General features: G+C 40.2%; 1 protein-coding gene, 1 non-coding gene and 1 pseudogene across 3 annotated transcripts in view; all 3 read left to right on the top strand.

The window, feature by feature from the left end:
- Nucleotides 1-18,985, top strand: part of SLC39A9 (solute carrier family 39 member 9) — a 50,494-nt gene that overhangs the window by 14,809 nt on the left and 16,700 nt on the right. The window contains exons 1-3 of one of the 2 annotated variants that reach the window (XM_053601286.1): nucleotides 9,407-9,515; nucleotides 17,812-17,951; nucleotides 18,049-18,246. In XM_053601286.1, coding sequence (XP_053457261.1) covers nucleotides 18,198-18,246 — 49 coding nt within the window. In that variant the 5' untranslated portion in view covers nucleotides 9,407-9,515; nucleotides 17,812-17,951; nucleotides 18,049-18,197. Of the gene's footprint in view, nucleotides 1-9,406; nucleotides 9,516-17,811; nucleotides 17,952-18,048; nucleotides 18,247-18,985 lie in introns of those variants that run through there. The other variant, XM_053601285.1, reaches the window with a different exon arrangement.
- On the top strand, nucleotides 13,569-13,723 carry LOC128595282 (uncharacterized; annotated as a pseudogene).
- Nucleotides 16,205-16,311, top strand: LOC128595000 (U6 spliceosomal RNA). The gene has a single exon (XR_008382696.1). It is a non-coding gene; the product is annotated as a U6 spliceosomal RNA (small nuclear RNA).

Raw genomic sequence — 18,985 nt, 5'->3', positions numbered from 1 at the left:
CTCGCTGTGGCTCAAGCTGGCTGGAACTGCTGAGCTCAGGCAATTCATTCAACTCAGCCTCCCAGAGTGGTAGGATTATAGGCACGAACCACCATGCCTGGCCAGTGATTTTTTTTTTTTTTTAATTTGAGAGAACTGATAGAGGACTACCTCCTTTTTAATTTTGCCAAGGAAGGACACTAAAAATAAAAACTGTTATCACCATGATGTCTTAAAAGAAAGGACATTAATGGGAGGTGCCTGTGGCTCAGTCGGTAAGGTGCTGGCCCCATATGCCAAGGGTGGTGGGTTCAAACCCGGCCCCGCCTGAACTGCAACCAAAAAATAGCTGGGCGTTGTGGCGGGCGCCTGTAGTCCCAGCTACTCGGGAAGCTGAGGCAAGAGAATCGCTTAAGCCCAGGAGTTGGAGGTTGCTGTGAGTTATGTGATGCCATGGTACTCTACCGAGGGCCATAAAGTGAGACTCTGTCTCTACAAAAAAAAAAAAGAAAGGACGTTAATACCAAACATGAGGTAGGACATAATTTCAGAATAAAGAGTATCTTTTACATTGAAGAAATAAAACTTTATGAATTACTCTCTATATTGTCTACCACTTCGTGGTGGTAGACCTTTATGGACCTTTAGAAACTTATTAAGATTTACCTAACAAATGCAATCAGTGTAACCTGGCTTATTGTAACCTCAATGAATCCCCAACAATAAATAAATAAATAAAAGAAACTTATTAGGAAAGGCCAATCAAAGCTAATTATGATTTTGGTTTTCCTCTTGATTTTGCTAAGGGATTTTGTTGACTCACACTGTTTAAAGTGGTTGTGCGTAGCTCAGCGCCTGTAGCTCAAGTGGCTAAGGTGCCAGCCACATACACCAGAGCTGGTGGGTTTGAATCCAGCCTGGGTTCACCAAACAACAATGACAACTGTAACCAAAAAATAGCCGGGCATTGTGGTGGGCGCCTGTAGTCCCAGCTACTTGGGAGGCTGAGGCAAGAGGATCATTTGAGCCTAAGTCTTTGAAGTTGCCGTGAGCTGTGACACCACGGCACTTTACCCAGGGCAACAGCTTGAGACTCTGTCTCCAAAAAATAAATAAATAAATAAATAAATAAATAAAAATAAAGTGGTTGTGTGGGGTGGCGCCTGTGGCTCAGTCAGTAAGGTGCCGGCCCCATATACCGAGGGTGACGGGTTCAAACCCAGCCCCGGCCAAACTGCAACCGAAAAATAGCCGGGTGTTGTGGCGGGCACCTGTAGTCCCAGCTACTCGGGAGGCTGAGGCAAGAGAATCGCTTAAGCCCGGGAGTTGGAGGTTGCTGTGAGCTGTGTGAGGCCACGGCACTCTACCGAGGGCCATAAAGTGAGACTCTGTCTCTACAAAAAAAAAAAAAAAAAAGTGGTTGTGTGAATGTCATTTGTTTGGGGAGGTAAATTTTTTGTCATGGACTGTATATATTGTGCTATCCAGTGAACATTGTCTTGGAATGATTGTACCAGGCAGTAGAATGCAGTGTCAAATCTAATCATCCCTCTTCTGCTAACTAGCCTAGCATGTAGTTTTGGACAAATCATTCATTTCTTATCTTTGGCCTTTGATTTTCTGTCTTTATGGTAAGATCATTTTCTTACCTTTTCTTCCATGTCTTTTGAGATTCGATGATGATAGCTTTGGTAGCTAATCTTCCTCTTTTTAAAGTGTGGGTCTAAAGATTAATAAAAACCTGGGCGGCGCCTGTGGCTTAAAGGAGTAGGGCGCTGGCCCCATATGCCGGTGGTGGTGGGTTCAAACCCAGCCCCGGCCAAGAAAAGAAGATTAATAAAAATCTGACTGTGGGCTCGCTGCCTGTAGCTCAGCAGATAGGGCGCCAGCCACATACATTGGAGCAGGCAGGTTCGAATCTAAACAACAATGACAACTACAACCAAAAAATAGCTGGGTGTTGTGGTGGGTGCCTGTAGTCACAGCTACTTAGGAGGCTGAGGCAAGAGAATCGCATAAGCCCAAGAGTTAGAGGTTGCTGTGAGCTGTGATGCTACAGCACTCTACTGAGGGTGACATAGTGAGAGTTTAAAAAAAAAAAAAAAAGCCTTACTGTGGATTTCTAAAAATTTGGACCAAGCTCCTGTTCATATTCCTTCAGCTGAGAGCATTTATTTAATTGTTCATACATAATACTGTCTGTATGTTATAGAGATGTACAAGTTGTCCGTTGGCATACTTGGAAGTTTGGTTCCAGTACACACATACACACACTCTGATCTACTGACATTGGTGCATAGTTAAGGCATGCAAAACTTGCACCTGTGAAGTTAGCTCTTTATATATATATATGGGTTTGCATCCCCCAAATACTGTGTTTTGATCCACGTTTGGTCAAAAAAAACCCCATGAGTTAAAAAAAAAAATCACAGTTCAAACCTTTGTAGTTTGGGTCCCTATAATTTCATGACTATGGACTTTAAAGATTTACCACTTTTTTTTGCATTAGCTGCATAAAGATTCATCTATTTTCTACCTCACCAGGACCTTTGAGAAATGCTTTGAAAATTTCCATTGCAGAAATTTTGTCTGTGAATATAATTAAATGGTATTATGGGTAATTTCATCTTGGAAACAAAGTATCTAAAATATTAGATTATTTTGAATCAATAAAATAAAAAAGCAACACTTTAGGAGATTTATTTTTACTTTCACTATTGGTTTAAAAGTTTTTATTTATAGTGTCCATAAATGTTATCCTGGGTTGTATATATCCCCCAGTTGTTTTAAATGATACAACTTTGCTTATAACTTAATTTGTGGTGTACAAGCCTCAAAAACTCACCTGTGCTCCTGCTTTTATTTTATTTTGTATTTTTATTTTTCTAATTTAAAGAGGCTTATTTTGAGTCCTGAGAAATGTGTCAGCTCCTCCTGCTTTTTGCTTTTTAAAAATTTTTTAGACAGAGTCTCAACTGTCACCCTGGGTAGAGTGGTGTGGCGTCATAGCTCATAACAACTTCCAACTCAGGCTCAAGCGATCCTCTGGCCTCCGTTTTTCTATTTTTTAGTAGAGATGTGTGTGGTGGAGGGGGGACAGTCTCACTCTTGCTCAGTCTGTTCTTGAACCTGTAAGCTCAGGCAGTCCACCCGCCTTGGCCTCTCAAGTGCTGGGATTACAGGCACTGCGTCCGAGAAGATGGCATAGGGGACTTGCTTTCTTTTATCGTTTTTTTTTTTTTTTTTTTAAAGCAGGCCCAGGCCGGGTTCAAACTTGGCACCCTGGCACTCTACACATTGAGCTACTGGCACTCAGCCTCCTCCTGCTTTTTTTTTAATTTTTGCAGTTTTTGGCCAGGGCTGGGTTTGAACCCACCACCTCCAGCATATGGGGCCAGCATCCTACTCCTTTGAGCCTCAGGCGCCGCCCCTCCTGCTTTTAAAACTTACCTTGGTGTAGTACTTCATGTGACCCCAGAGTAGAGTATTATGAAGTACTTGCTAAGTGCCTGGTGAATTGCAGATTGATTGAGAATTGAGAGCACCACTGTTTCCTCTGTAGTTGCATTTGCATGCAGAAACTTTACTGGAGACTACTCTTGGGAATAAGACCTGTGTATGAATGGACAGAATTAAGCAGTGGAAGTAGTTGAAATGTAATTCAGTTGCAAAAGAGATCTCAGCTCAGCCCCCAGCAGGCTCTGAAGCTGATTGGCCCTTGGGAGAGACCCTGTTGAGCCAGGGTGGGTCACACTTTATTTTTTTTTCCTTTTTTTTTATTTTTATTAAATCATAGCTGTGTACATTAATATGATCATGGGGCACCATACACTTGGTTCATAGATCGTTTGACACATTTTCATCACACTAGTTAACATAGCTTTCATAGCATTTTCTTAGTTATTTTGCTGAGACCTTTACATTCCACCTTTACTAGGATTCACATATACCCTTGTAAGATGCACCGCAGGTGTAATCCCATTAATCCCCCTCCCTCCCCTCCGTTTCCCCTTTCTCCCTATTCTTAGGTTGTAACTGGGTTATAGCTTTCATGTGAAGGTCCTACGTTAGTTTCATAATAAGGGTGAGTACATTGGGTACTTTTTCTTCCATTCTTGAGACACTTTACTAAGAAGAATATGTTCCAGCTCCATCCATGTAAACATGAAAGAGGTAAAGTCTCCACCTTTTTTTAAGGCTGCATAATATTCCATGGTGTACATATACCACAATTTATTAATCCATTCGTGGATCAATGGGCACTTGGGCTTTTTCCATGACTTAGCAATTATGAATTGGGCTGCAATAAACATTCTGGTGGGCCACACTTTACAACTCCTTCCACATAGCCCCAGCGGGCTAGTTATTGGATATGGACTGCTTTGGAAGAGGTTATAACCTCAGGTTAGTCATTTATCGTTAGCCCACAGTCTTGGGCTCAGAAGGACTCAGGTATGAGCCATGGCAACTCTTCCAGCAGCTTAACCTGAAGGATCCTGAAATATTTGGACAGTGTTTCCGAAGCATTCATCACAGATATATGTATTTCCACTACAGACATATGTATTGTGAATATTTTGTTTCACTATATAACTTGCTCATTTTCTTAATGGATCAGTAAATGTTTCTATTTTGATGCTGAATTTTTTTCTTCTATGGTTTGTGTTTTTTGTATCCTTGTTAAGAAATATTTGTCAATTTCAATATTGCAAAGATACTTTCCTACATTTTCTTCTAGAAGCTTTTAAGTTTTAGGTCTTATATTTAGGTGCATGAGGAATTAATTTTTGAGTATGATGTGAACTGCCACCTAAATAATTCTTTGAAGCAATCAATTCTTTCTCTTTTAGGTACCCCTTCAACATTTCTCATCTTCCCTAAACTTGGAAAACAGGAGCATTTTTCATTTCTGTTCCCAGAATGTTTTATTTCCTAGCAATCTCTTCAGTAGTTTGAATTGTGGACTTATGAAACCAAGTCCCCGAAAGGAAATAGTATATTCACTCCATTCAGTTTTCTCCTGATTTTTTTGTTTTTTAGAAGCAATTTATGTTCATGATTTTTTTTTTTTGAGGCAGAGTCTCACTCTGTTGCTCAGGCTCAAGTGCCGCGGCATCATCATAGCTCACAGCAAACCCTTGGGGTCAAGCAATCCTCTTGCCTCGGCTTCCTGAGTAGCTGGGACTACAGGTGCCTGCCACAACAACATCTGGCTAATTTTTCTATTTTTAGTACGGATAGGGTCTTGCTCTTGCTCAGAATGGTCTTGAAATCCTGAACTCGAGCAATCCTCCTGTCTGGGCTCCTAGAAGACTAGGATTATACGTGTGAGTGACCATGCCTGGCAATTTTTTTTTAAGTAAAAGTGACTTTTATGAGTTGGTTAGAGAGAAATATCAGAAAAGACTAATTATCATGTCATGTCTACACAGATTAAAGCCAGATTTTTATCTTGCATTGTCCTTGCTCTGTTTGTCTCAAATGAATGCTATAATTAGCAGGGTTTTAAGGAGTTTAGTAACTTGGAAAAGACATAGATAGCTCAATATCAAATGATAAAATAGTAACACCAGTTGTTTAGTCATTTTCCCAAAATGCCTCGAACAGCTTTTCTTCTGTTGGCTCCTATATCTTTACAAGACATATAGCAATATTCGTATTTTACACAAGAAAAGTAGAGGTGTTGAGTTGTTAATTGTTTGTCATGGGGTCCGTTCTTTCTGACAAGCCAGTACTCCAGCCATCAGATGTATTCCGAATACTCTCAGTTAAAAGTAGCTAATGGCCATCCTGAGTGCATGATGGGCTGACCTGACCTATGTGCTGGGGGTCAGGGAAGTCCCCTCCTGCTGCATAGCAAGTCTTAATTGGTGTTGACATTGTAGTTTTAATTCCCCCCTTTTTAGTAATGATGCAATGAGATATAGTTTTCCTTCCTCATCCCCCTCCCCAAGAAGGGAGGGAGTAGTATTTCAACCAGACTTTCAGCTAAGAATCCATTTTCGCATACAGACAGTAGTGACAAAAGCTAGTAAGGCCCCCTTAGCCTCAAAGTCAGAAGTTCAGTAGTATATCCCAGGTACATAACTATTATTTTTGCTGACTTCATAAAAACAAAACAGAAAGATAAAGTACATGATATACCATGAAATTATTGGTATTTTTCATAAGAAACGTACAATTACTTCCTTGCAGATTTCTTTCTTTCTTTTTTTTTTGAGATAGAGTCTCATTATGTTGCTCTCGGTAGGGTGCTCTGGCGTCATAGCTCACAGCAGCCTCAAACTCTTGGGCTTATGCTCCCAACTAGCTGGGACTACAGGCGCCTTCCACGATGTCCGGCTACTTTTTTACTGTTGTTGTCATTGTTGTTTAGTAGGCCCGGGTTTGAAACCACCAGCCCCTGTGCATATGGCTGGCACCATGCCCCTTGCAGGTTTCTTTCTCTTTTTTTCTCAGAGACAGGGTCTTTGTTGCCTAGACTGGAGTGTGCAGTGATGATTCATATGCATAGTTATACGACACTGCAGCCTCAGCTTCCCAAGTGCTGGGAATACAGGCACAGGTCACCATGCCCAGCTCCTTATAGTTTCTTAGATCATTATTCCTACATCCACGATCCCAGGAAGTCATGTTAGACTACACTACTGCTTCAGAAAACTGTGATGCCTCTTTTTTTTGAGTCTTACTATGTCACCCTTGGTAGAGTGCTGTTGACATCACAGCTTACAGCAACCTCAAACTCTTGGGCTTATGCAATTCTCTTTCCTCAGCCTCCTAAGTAGTTGGGACTATAGGCACCCACCACAACGCCCGGTTATTTTTTGGTTATAGTTGTCATTGTGTTTGGCAGGCCAGGGCTGGATTCGAACCCACCAGCTCTGGTATACGTGGCTGGTGCCCTAGCTGCTGAGCCACAGGCACTGAGCCTTTTTTTTTTTTTTTGAGAGAGAGTCTCACTTTGTTGGCCCTGGTAGAGTGCTATGGCGTCATAGCTCACAGCAACCTCAAACTTTTGGGCTCAAGTGATTCTCTTGTCTCAACCTCCCAAGTAGCTGAGACTATAGGCATCTGCCACCATGCTCCGCTATTTTTACAGATCAGATCTCGCTCTGGCTCAGACTAATCTCAAACCTGTGAGCTCAGGGAATCTACCAGCCTAGGCCTCCCAGAGTATGCATGAGCCACTGTGCCCGGCTATCTCATCTTATATATATGTGTATATGTATATACACATGCACACATATTATATATGTAAACACTTTATTTTTTTTTTTTTTTTGAGGAAGAGGAAAAGGAAAGAAGTTTATTACTTTGCTGGCAAAGGAGGAAAATGGCAGTGGTCTCAAATCCAAATTCTTCTTTTATATTTTGTATGACAGGTGAAAGTCTCTCAAAGAAATCTGAGTTAAAAGAAAACAATTGAGGGCGGCGCCTGTGGCTCAAGGAGTAGGGCGCCGGTCCCATATGCCAGAGGTGGCGGGTTCAAACGCAGCCCCGGCCAAAAAAAAAAAAAAAAAACCCCCCCCCCAAAAAAAAAGAAAACAATTGAGATGAAGTTGTACTAAGACCATAGAACAGTTTTAGTATTGATGTCTAAGTACATTTTTTCATTGTATGAGTAATAGCTGTTCATTGTAGGTAAATTACAAATATCTACAAATTATATATTACATATTATATTTATATATTAAGGTAAAGAATTTGTTAACATTTAATATACACTTGTTCTGCTTACATTAATTTTTTATCAATGCATACTGTGTACCATCAGCTTTTTCTTCATAGCAATTTATCATGACTTTCTGGGTCTCTGAATAGGCCTATATCATAAATTTTAATGGCTTAGTGCTATGGTATGTAGGTCACTATGAAAATTTGGGGACAGGCTGTGTTATGGGCCATTATTTCACTTGCAAGAAGCACAATCAGCAACATCCTTTCTGAGCACCCGTGCAAGTTTCAACTTGCTCAGTTTGTCAGTGTTTCTGGGAGGGCTTCATTTGTTTCAGTCTACATGGATTTTATGTGTCTTGATTTTTGATTCTTATGTATCTCAAAACTTTTGTAGTGACACACATATCATAATGAAAATAGTTTGTTTAGATAATCTTTATTGATCATTTAAGTTATTTTCAAGTTTGCATTCTTAATAAACATGGTAGTCATGTTTGCATGATTTTTTTTCTTTTTTAGGATGAATTTATAGAAGTAAAATTTCTGATTCAGTGTAATGAAAATGTGTCAAACGGTCTTTAAAACCAGTGTATGGTGCCCCATTATTGCATTAATGTACACAGCTAAGATTTAATAATAATAAAAAAAGAAAGATAGCTGGGCCTTGTGGCGGGCGCCTGTAGTCCCAGCTGCTCGGGAGGCTGAGGCAGGAGAATCGCTGAAGCCCAAGAGCTGGAGGTTGCTGTGAGTCCTGTGACGTCATGGCACTCTACTGAGGGTGGTAAAGTGAGACTCTGTCTTTACAAAAGAAAAAAAAAAATTAAAAAAAAAAAAGAAAGAAAAAAAAATTTCTGGTTCAAAGATTTCACTTTTTTTTTTTTTATTTTTGAGTCAAAATCTCACTATTGTCATCCTCTATAGAGTGTTAGGGCATCACAGCTCACAGCAACCTCAAACTCTTGGGCTTAAGCGATTCTTCTGCCTCAGCCTCCCAAGTAGCTGGGACTATAGGTGCCTACCACAATGCCTGGCTATTTTTTGTTGCAGTTGTCATTGTTGTTTAGCTAGCCTGGGCTGGGTTCGAACCTGCCAGCTTCGGTGTATGTGGCTGGCACCATAACCACTGTGCTATGGGCGCTGAGCCAAGATTTCACGTTTTTGAGGCTTTAAATCTAAATAGCCAAATCATGGTCCAGACCTGTTATAGCAATTCACATTCCTTCCAGTGTTAGGCAAGTATGCTCATTTCTCCCTATCGTGGCTAATAGACATTTTCCCATATCATTGCCAACCTGGTTAATGAAAAAAATGACATCTCCTTGTTTTAATTGTCATTAATTATTCATAAAGCTAACCATTTTTCATGGTCACTGGCCATTCTAGATATTGGTCTCACAAATGAGCTGCCCACATGCTTAATTTAGATACTTTAGGTGCTTTTCCCCATTCATTAATCAGTCTTTTCAACACTTTGTTTTGACCAGGCATAGTTGCTCATGCCTATAATCCTAGCACTCTGGAAGGCAGATTGCTTGAGCCCAGGAGTTCCAGACTAGCCTGAGCAAGTGTGAGACCCCCATCTCTACTAAAAATAGAAAAACTGAGGCAAAAGGATTGCTTGAGCCCAAGAGCTTGAGGTTGCTGTGAGCTATGATGACACCCTGGTACTCAACCCAGGGTGACAGAGGGGGACTCTGTCCCAGAAATGGCCCCCCTCCCACAAAACCAATTTCTTTTGTTTCCTTCCCAGGAGCGCCTGAAGCTGGTGACTGTCTTGGGTGCTGGCCTTCTCTGTGGAACTGCACTGGCAGTCATTGTGCCTGAAGGAGTACATGCACTTTATGAAGATATTCTTGAGGGTAAGAAAGAGAAGAGCCTTATTTTGAGATATGTTATTGACTTTGGGGGGTGGGGATCAGCAGGAGTGGTATTTTTTTCACAGTTTTGCCATAGAATTCTACCCTGAGAAGAGTTCTTAAGAGAGATCTTGACATCTTTGCCAGTGAACACATCCATAGCAGTTTGTGAACTGAGTGCCCTCATTCATGAATGCCACTCAAGATTTATTTGCCATAATTTATGAATTCCAGTCTTTTTAAGCATGACCATTCTTTTTTTTTATTATTATTTTTATTTATTTATATTTTTTTGATCAGGGTTGGGTTTGAACCCGCCACTTCCCGTATATCCATTCTTCTTTTTTTTTTTTTTAATGCCCACTCAAAAGCTTCCCAAATTCCACATGATAGTGGTTATATTTTTAGTGTTCTTTAATTTAAAAAAAAAATGTAGGTATACACATTTGAATTCAAGGATCCTTTACAGTAAACTTTGTAGATAATTGGTGAGGACCCATGGGTTAAAAGAAAGGATAACTAAAAAATTTAAAAGAACTTTCCTGCTCCTAATAACAACAAGCAGACAGAACAGTATAGCCATGGGTGAGTAAATGCTCAGTTGTTAGTCTGGTTTCACACCAGCTTGAAAGCATACTTAATTCACATTTGTGACTCAGCTAAACGAGATTAGTGCACATCATGAAACCTTGCTGTTACACCTGTGAAGGATTGACACCACTTTTGTTGAATCCTCCTATGCCAAGGTTTTACTGCATGTGAAAATTAGTATAAAGAAGTAGGCACCTTCTAAACTTCTTACTAGATAAAATGTAATAAATACTTTTTCAGATTTTCATAGAGGAAAAGAACTGTGTTTTTTAGTTTAGACTGTTTAGTTTAGACTGTTTAGAATATTGATGCTCTTATGCCTGGGGTTTACTGGGTGGAGTGCTGGCAGATGTTATGTATGAGGATTGTGGAAGTGTTATTGCAAACTAAGTCAGGGGCTGAGGATTCGTCATTCTTGGGGGGGGAATCAATACTAAATCAGGAGGCCAGGCACATTGGCTCATGTCTGAGACTTAAAGTAAATGTATATAGATCAGTATTTTCTTTCACGTCCCAGTGGATCATCTTGAATTTTTCTAGGATGTGATTTTTCCACAATAGAAATCACTATCCTGGTGTACTAGAAAACGTTTAGAACAAGACAAAATAGACAATTAAATGTTTTTGCTTGGCTCTGTAGCTCAGAAAGAATTATGGGTGGCAGTTGCTCGCTAAACTTGTTTGATAGTAAAAATTCCTTGAGGGAGAGGTCCATTTTAGAAGTATAGTTTCTTGCCCCCAACCTAGGTTGCTTAATAGAATCGCCAGGAAAGGTGCCTGGGAATATCTGTTTTTAACAATTTGTCTGTGATTCTTACTAAACAAGTTTGAGAAACTCTGGAGTAAAGAAGTGTTTCAGGTATAGTTTCTTTGTTTTTTTTTTTTTTAAATATCACTTCGAGTTATAATTCATATTCTATCTTGCAGGTATAGCTTTTGTTTGTTTGTTTGTTTGTTTTTGCAGTTGTTGGCTGGGGCTGGGTTTGAACCTGCCACCTCTGGTATATGGGGCTGGTTCCCTACTCCCAGAGCCACAGGCGCTGCCCTCACATATAGTTTTGAAGCTAAATTTAGCTACCAAGGTGTTAGATTCCATTACTTTATTTTTAGTTTTCTTGATTTTTATCCTAAAATAATTTTGTGGATTCACTTGAAAACATTACAAAGTGCTTTATAAACTTTTCTAAAAATAAACATTCTGGTCTCTTTAACCTTGTATCATAGGTTAATTTCCAGCCCCAAACCATTATTTAAATTTTTAAAAATATACTTTCATTTCTGTGCTTTAAATTTATTTTATTAGTGTATATATCTATAAAGTTTTGACAAGTGTGTAGAGTGATGTTATCACCACTGCAATGAAAATACAAAACAATTCCATCATTCAAAAGAAAATTCTATTATGCTATCCTTGTGCAGCCACATCTTTCCTCTATCCCAACCCTTGGCAACCACTGATTCCTTCTCTGTCCCTATAATTTTGTCCATTCAGAATGTCATATGAATTAAAACATGTAACCTTTGCATCTGGCTTTTGTCACTTAGCATAATGCATTTGGGGTCATCATACGAAGGATCTTCAACTTCATGGAAAATTTATATTATGAAAAAAACCATGAATGGATATAAAAAATTTTTTTGCCCCAATATAAGCTCATTCTAACTTGTTATAATATATAATATGTTTGCACAGGATCTAGTTTAAGGAGCTAAAAAGGATCAGAGCCCTTATTAGAACAACATGAATTCTGCTAAAATTAATGCAAGAGCAAACATACAATTTATGATGAAACATAGGTGGAATAATGATGAGATCATCAGAGCTTTACAAAAAGTTTATGGGGACAATTTCCTAAAGAAATCAGCAGTTTACAAATAGATAATTCATTTTAAGAATAGATAAGACAGGCTGGTCATAGTGGTTCACACCTGTAATGCTAGTACTCTGAGAGGCCAAGGTGGGAGGATTGGTTGAGGTCAGGAGATTGAGACTAGCCTGACCAAGAGCAAGACCCTGTTTCTACTAAAAATAGAAAAATAAGCTGGTGTAGTGGTGCATGCCTATAGTCCCAGCTATTTGGGAAGCAGAAGTTTGAGGTTGTATGAGCTATGATAAAACCACTGCACTCTAGCTTGGATGACAGAGGGAGACTCTGTCTCAAAAGATAGATAGATAGATAAATAGATAGATAGATAGACAGATATGAAATGAGACAATCCTGAAGATGAAGCTGGTAGTGGCAGACCATCCACCTCAGTTTACAAGGAAGAATTAATCTTGTTTGTGCCCTAATTGAAGAGAGCTGACAAAAACAAGAGCCAACACCATGGACAAAAACAACAACCAACACCACAGACATCTCAATTGATTTAGTTTACATAATGCTCACTGAAAAATTCAAGTTGAGCAAATTTTATACTTAATACATGCCAAAACCATTGTGCCCAGATCAGCTCCTGCCGAGAACAGAATTTTCAATGGGAATTTTAAACAAGTGGGATTCAGATCCTGAAGCATTTCTCAAACAGTTGTAACAGTAGATGAAATGTGGCTTTACCAGTACAATCCTGAAGACAAAGCACACACAAAGTAATGGCTACTGGGCTGGGCAACATAGCAAGATTCTGTAATCCCACTGCTTTGGGAGACTGAGGTGGGAGGATCACTTGAGCTGATCAGTTTGAAATCAGCTTGCACAACTTGCAAGAGCCCATCTCCACAAAAATTTAAAAAATAAATTAGCTGGGCATGGTGGAATGCACCTGTAGTTCCAGTTTCCTGGGAGGCTGAGACAGGAGAATTGCTTGAGCCCAAGAGTTCAAGGTTACAGTGAACTATGATGGCACCACTGCACTACAGCCTGAGTAACAGAGCAAGACCCTGTCTCTTAAAAAACAAATAAAAAAAAAACCAACGACAATGGCTACCAAGAGGTGAAGTGGTCCAGTCAACGCAAAAGTGGACCAGTTAAGAGAAGAGATCATGGCAACAGATTTTTTGGGATGTTCAAGGCTATTTGCTTGTTGACTTTGGAGAGCCAAAGAACAATAACATTTGCGTCTTTTTTTTTTTTTTTTTTTTGAGATAGAGTCTCAAGCTGTGGCTGTAGGTAGAGTGCTGTGGCATCACAGCTCACAACAACCTCTAACTCCTGGGCTCAAGCGATTCTCCTGCCTCCGTAGCTGGGACTACAGGCGCCTGCCACAATACCCAGCTATTTTTTTTTGGTTGCACCCGTCATTGTTATTTGGCGGGCCTGGGCTGGATTTGAACCCACCAGCTCAGGGGTATGTGGCTGGCACCTTAGCTGCTTGAGTCACAGGTGCCGGGCCAACATTTGCATCTTAAGAGAGTGTTTCAGGAAAGTTAGCTGAAGTTATAGCAGAAAAGTGCTTGGGAAAATTTTACCAGAGAGTTCTCCACCAGGACAATGCTTCTGCTCCTTTTTCTCATCAAACAAAGGCAGTTTTACCTGGCTGGGGAGATACCGTGATCAGAAAGGTGATTTTCTCAGGGTGAGGTTTACCCATTGCACTCCGAATGTGCTGACCCCTGTGATTTCCCCAAATGTGGGAAACTCCATAATTTGTGGTAGTGAGAGACTGCATTCACTCTCTTTGCAATTTTTTTTTTTTTTTTGCAGTTTTTGGCCAGGGCTGGGTTTGAACCCACCACCTCTGGCATATGGGGCCGGCACCCCACCCCTTTGAGCCACAGGTGCTGCCCTCTCTCCCCTGTTTTAAAAACAAAAGGTGGGGCCTGGCGTGGTGGCTCATGCCTGTAGTCCCAGCCCTGTGGGAGGCCGAGGCTGGTGGATTGTCTGAGTTCGGAGGTTCAAGACCACTATGAGCAGTAGTGAGCCAGAGTAAGACCCCGTCTCTACTAACAACATCAGAAAAAAAAAAAAAAAAAAAAAACAGCCAGCACCTCCAGAGGAAGAAGAAAATCAACAAAAAAGGAGTACTTCAAACGAAGAATGAACAAGCACACTGAAATTAAAAATAAAAAAAAATAAAATAAAAGCAAAGGGTGGGGGAGAAACAGCAGTTTTGCCAAAGTTTGATGGGAAGTCATTAGGCATCTGCCCTACAGTCTTGATTTGGCTGCTTCTGGTATTTTTGTTTCCTAATCTTAAAAAAATCTGTACAGGGGCTCAGCGCCCATAGCTCAGTGGTAAGGGCACCAGCCACATACACTGAGGCTGGCGGGTTCGAACCTGGCCCGAGCCTGCTAAACAACAATGACAACTACAAGAAAATAGCCAGATGTTGTGGTGGGTGCCTGCTACTTGGGAGGCTAAGGCAAGAGAATCGCTTAAACCCAAGAGTTTGAGGTTGCTATGACCTGTGATGCCATGGCACTCTACAAAGGGCAACATAATGAGACTCTGTCTTAAGAAAAAAAAATCTGAAAAAGAAAAAAAAATCTGTAAAGGGCACCCAATTTTTCTTCAGTCAATAATGTAAAAAAAGGCTACATTGACATGGTTAACCTAGGACCCTCACTCAGTTGTTTAGGAATAGCCTAAATGGCTGGGATCACTACTTACAAGTGTTTTGAATTTGATGGAGCTTATGTTGAGAAATAAAGTTTATATTTTTATTTTTACCTTTTAATTTCATTTTTTCACAATCTTTTTGAAGCCCTCTCATTTTGTTTTGTGTATCAATAGTTTGTACTTTCTTATTTCTCGGGGATATTCCATTGTTCAGGTGATCATATTTGTCTATTCCTTAACAAATTTTGGAAGTTAGAAGACACATGTGGGTTTTTTCTAGTTTTGGTGCTTATGAATAAAGTCATTATGAACATTTAAATACTAGCTTTTTGTATGAACAGTTTTTATTTCTTTTGCATAAATACTTTTAAGTGGAATTGTGGTGTCAATTGGCAAGTATGTATTTAACTTAAGTAGTTGACAAACTTTTCCAAAGTGGCTGTACCACTGTATTGTTTTGCATTCTCATCAATATTGTGTGCGTTTCAGCTTTCCTCCTCCTTGCCAACACTTGCTGGTGTCTGTTTTAGTTTTCTATTTTATCCTTTTCTCTTTGTTTTGTCTTCATCACCTTTTTCTTCCTCTTCCTCCTCCTCTTCCTTCCTCCTGCTCCTCTTCCCTCTCCTCATTTTTTTTTTTTTTTTTTTGAGACAGTGTCTTGCTGTGTTTCCTGGGGTGGAATGTAGTAATACCATCATAGCTCAATAGCTCAATGCAGCCTCAAACTCCTGGGCTCAGGCTGTCTTTCTGTCTCAGCCTCTGGAGTAGCTGGGACTACTGGTGTAATTTTTCTATTTTTAGTAGAGTAGGATTATGGCTCTTGCTCAGACTGGTCTTAAACTCCTGACCTCAAGTGATCCTCCTGCCTTCGCCTCAGAGTACTAGGTGTGGGCCACTGACCTGGCTTCAGTTTTTTATTTTATCCATTCTAATAGATGGATAGTGATATTTCAGTGTGGTTTAAATTTACATTTTCCTGCTTGGCATGGTGACTCATGCCTATAATCCTAGCACTCTGGGAGGCCCAGGTAGTGGATTGCTTGAGCTCAGGAATTTCAGACCAGCCTTAGCAAGAGTGAGACCCCATGTCTATTAAAGAAAAAAAGAAAAAAGACAATAGAAAAATTAGCTGGGTGTAATGGCGAGCATCTGTAGTCCCAGCTACTTGAGAAGTTGAGGCAAAAGGATCCCTTACGTGCAAGAGTTTGAGGTTGCTGTGAGCTATAATGACCCCAGGGCAATCTACCAAGGGTGACAGAGGTTTTTGCTGTCTCAAAAAAAAATACATTAGGAACAAAGCAAGGCTGTCTCTTAGTAACTTCTATTTAACATTGTACATGGCATCCTATCCAAATTCTAGCATGCAGTAAAGGGGAAACATGATAATAAAAGGCTTAAGGATTGGGAAGGAATAGAACTATTTCTATTTTCAGGTGGCATGATAGTGTGTGTAAAAATGGTTAAAATTTAAAAGCCTAACTACAAATGTTGACAGTGGTATGGAGCAACTAGAAGTCTCATACATTGCTGTTGAGTATGTTAAGAGGTACAACCATTTTTGAAAAGTGTCAGTTTTTTATAAAGTTAAACATACAACCCATCGTGCTCGCTTCGGCAGCACATATACTAAAATTGGAACGATACAGAGAAGATTAGCATGGCCCCTGCGCAAGGATGACACGCAAATTCGTGAAGCGTTCCATATTTAAAAAAAAAAACATACAACCCATCAATTCTGCTCTTAGATATTTACCCAAGGGAAAAGAAAATATATCCACAGAAAGACTTTCACCTGAATGTTCACAGCAGCTTTATGTATAATAGACCAAAATTAGAAATAACCCAAATGCCCATCGATAGGTGAATGGATAAACAAATTGTGATATGTCCACACAGTGGCACACAACTCAGCAAAAAAAAACAACTACTGTTACATACAGAACACAAATAAACCTGAAAACCTGTGTGGAAAAGAAACCTTACACAAGAGTGTGTATTATCTGATCCCATTTGTATGGTATTCTAAAAGGGAAAATAACTTGCTGGGGATTAAAAGCAGATAACTGCTTTCCTGGGGTTACCAGTGACATATTGACTTTGTGGAAATTTGTGTTTATTGTATGTAAATTATACCTTGATGAAACTGATTTTTTTAGAAAAATTAAGGCATTTAATTAAAAAACAGGTGAGTGAAATCACTATTAGAAAAAAATCTTCAGTTTAAAAAGCTCCTTTAGGGAAGATGAAAAAAACCCAGATGTTGATGGTTGCAGAACAATGTACTTAATGCCACGGGACTCTGCCCAGGGCGACAGAGTAAGACTCTGTCTCAAAAATAAATAAATAAATAAATAAAAATAAGGTAGGGTTTTAAATATTACATTAATTTCTTTTTTTTTTTTTTTTTTTTTTTGTAGAGATAGAGTCTCACTTTATGGCCCTCGGTAGAGTGCCGTGGCCTCACACAGCTCACAGCAACCTCCAACTCCTGGGCTTCAGCGATTCTCTTGCCTCAGCCTCCCGAGTAGCTGGGACCACAGGCGCCTGCCACAACGCCCAGCTATTTTTTGGTTGCTGTTTGGCCGGGGCCGGGTTTGAACCCGCCACCCTCGGTATATGGGGCCGGCGCCCTACCGACTGAGCCACAGGCGCCGCCCCTACATTAATTTCTTAAACTAACAGGGTAAACTACTTAATCTAGATATAAATGATAAATATCTAGCATGTTAGCTTCTATTCATAAATATAGCAAAAATAAAAACTTTAGCCTTGAAGCATTTATCTTTTAAATGTCAAATGTGTGGATAAAAACCAGAGTGTCACTTAGATCATTGTCATCCACTGTAATTCAGAATCTTTCAACAACTGCAGTATTTCTAGAACTAAGTTTAGACTAAAGGATTTTCCTCTAAACTGCTCTGCCCTTTTGGTTTCTTATCGGTGATTCCTTCCTGATATTTTTTAAGCTAAAAGTTTTCTACTAAGTTTGCTCTTTATTTGCAGTTTTTATATGAATCTGGGTGTAAACTAGATGAATTTGATTATAATTATTTTCTTTGTTACTGCTCTTCATTTGCCTGTTTTCATGAGAGTAACAGTGTAGTTTATGATGAGATGGGCTGAATTTCTCAGACAGGAGGATTTGGGGATGATTTTCCCTTTGGGAATATGATTGCTTTCTTGCATGGTGATTTGCTTCCACTTCCCAGGTTTTGAGAATAATAGGCAGTCAGAAGGTCTGCATGCCAAAAGCAGAAGACACTTGGGGATTTTTCATCATGAACTTTAAGTTGAAGGAGTTTATGATTGACTGGATTGCAATATAGAAAGTGGATGTCTTTTCAGTAAAGTAAGTAGAGCTTGGAATACAAAAGAATGGAAGCTTCTACAGTAAAACATTTTTAGGGAAAAAATGTATTTTCTCTTTATGGTTTATTTTGCTTTAGGAAAACATCATCAAGCAGGGGAAACACAGAATGTGATTGCATCAGACAAAGCAGCAGAGATATCAGTTGTCCACGAACATGAGCACAGCCACAACCACACACAGCTGCATGCCTACATTGGTGTTTCCCTTGTACTGGGCTTCGTGTTCATGTTGCTGGTGGATCAGATTGGCAATTCCCACGTGCATTCTGCTGACGGTGAGTGGCTCCAAAACTTTCTGGGCAGTACAATAAATTTGTAGTTTAAGAAGTTACAAATGGGGTGGCGCCTGTGGCTCAGTGAGTAGGGTGCCGGCCCCATATGCTGAGGATGGCGGGTTCAAACCCAGCCCCGACCAAACTGCAACAAAAAAATAGCCGGGCGTTGTGGCGGGCGCCTGTAGTCCCAGCTGCTCAGGGAGGCTGAGGCAAGAGAATCGCGGAAGCCCAAGAGTTAGAGGTTGCTGTGAGCCGTGTGACGCCATTGCACTCTACCTAAGGGCGGTACAGTGAGACTCTGTCTCTACAGAAAAAAAAAAAAAAAAGAAGTTACAAATGGGCTCGGTGCCTGTGGCTCAAGTGGCTAAGGCGCCAGCTACATACACCTGAGCTGGTGGGTTTGAATCCATCCCGGGCTCGCCAAACAACAATGACAGCAGCAACCAAAAAATAACCGGGCATTGTGGTGGGCACCTGTGGTCCCAGCTACTTGGGAGGTAGAGGCAGAAGAATCGCTTGAGCCCAGGAGTTGGAGGTTGCTGTGAGCTGTGATGCCACAGCACTCTACCCAGGGTGACAGCTCTGTCTCAAAAAAAAAAAAAAAAAAAAAGAAGTTACAAATGATGGAATAATTTATTATGTACGAGTTGCCTTATTCAGTGCTAAAAGTCTTCCTCAGGTTCCAGTGAACATTTTATTTAGTGCGGGGAGCTATTGTGTTGTAGCATCCGACACAGGG

The sequence above is a fragment of the Nycticebus coucang genome, chromosome 9, assembly GCF_027406575.1.
Source record: "Nycticebus coucang isolate mNycCou1 chromosome 9, mNycCou1.pri, whole genome shotgun sequence".
In the NCBI taxonomy this organism is placed as follows: Eukaryota; Metazoa; Chordata; class Mammalia; order Primates; family Lorisidae; genus Nycticebus; species Nycticebus coucang.
This window is presented reverse-complemented; position numbering and strand designations above follow the sequence as displayed.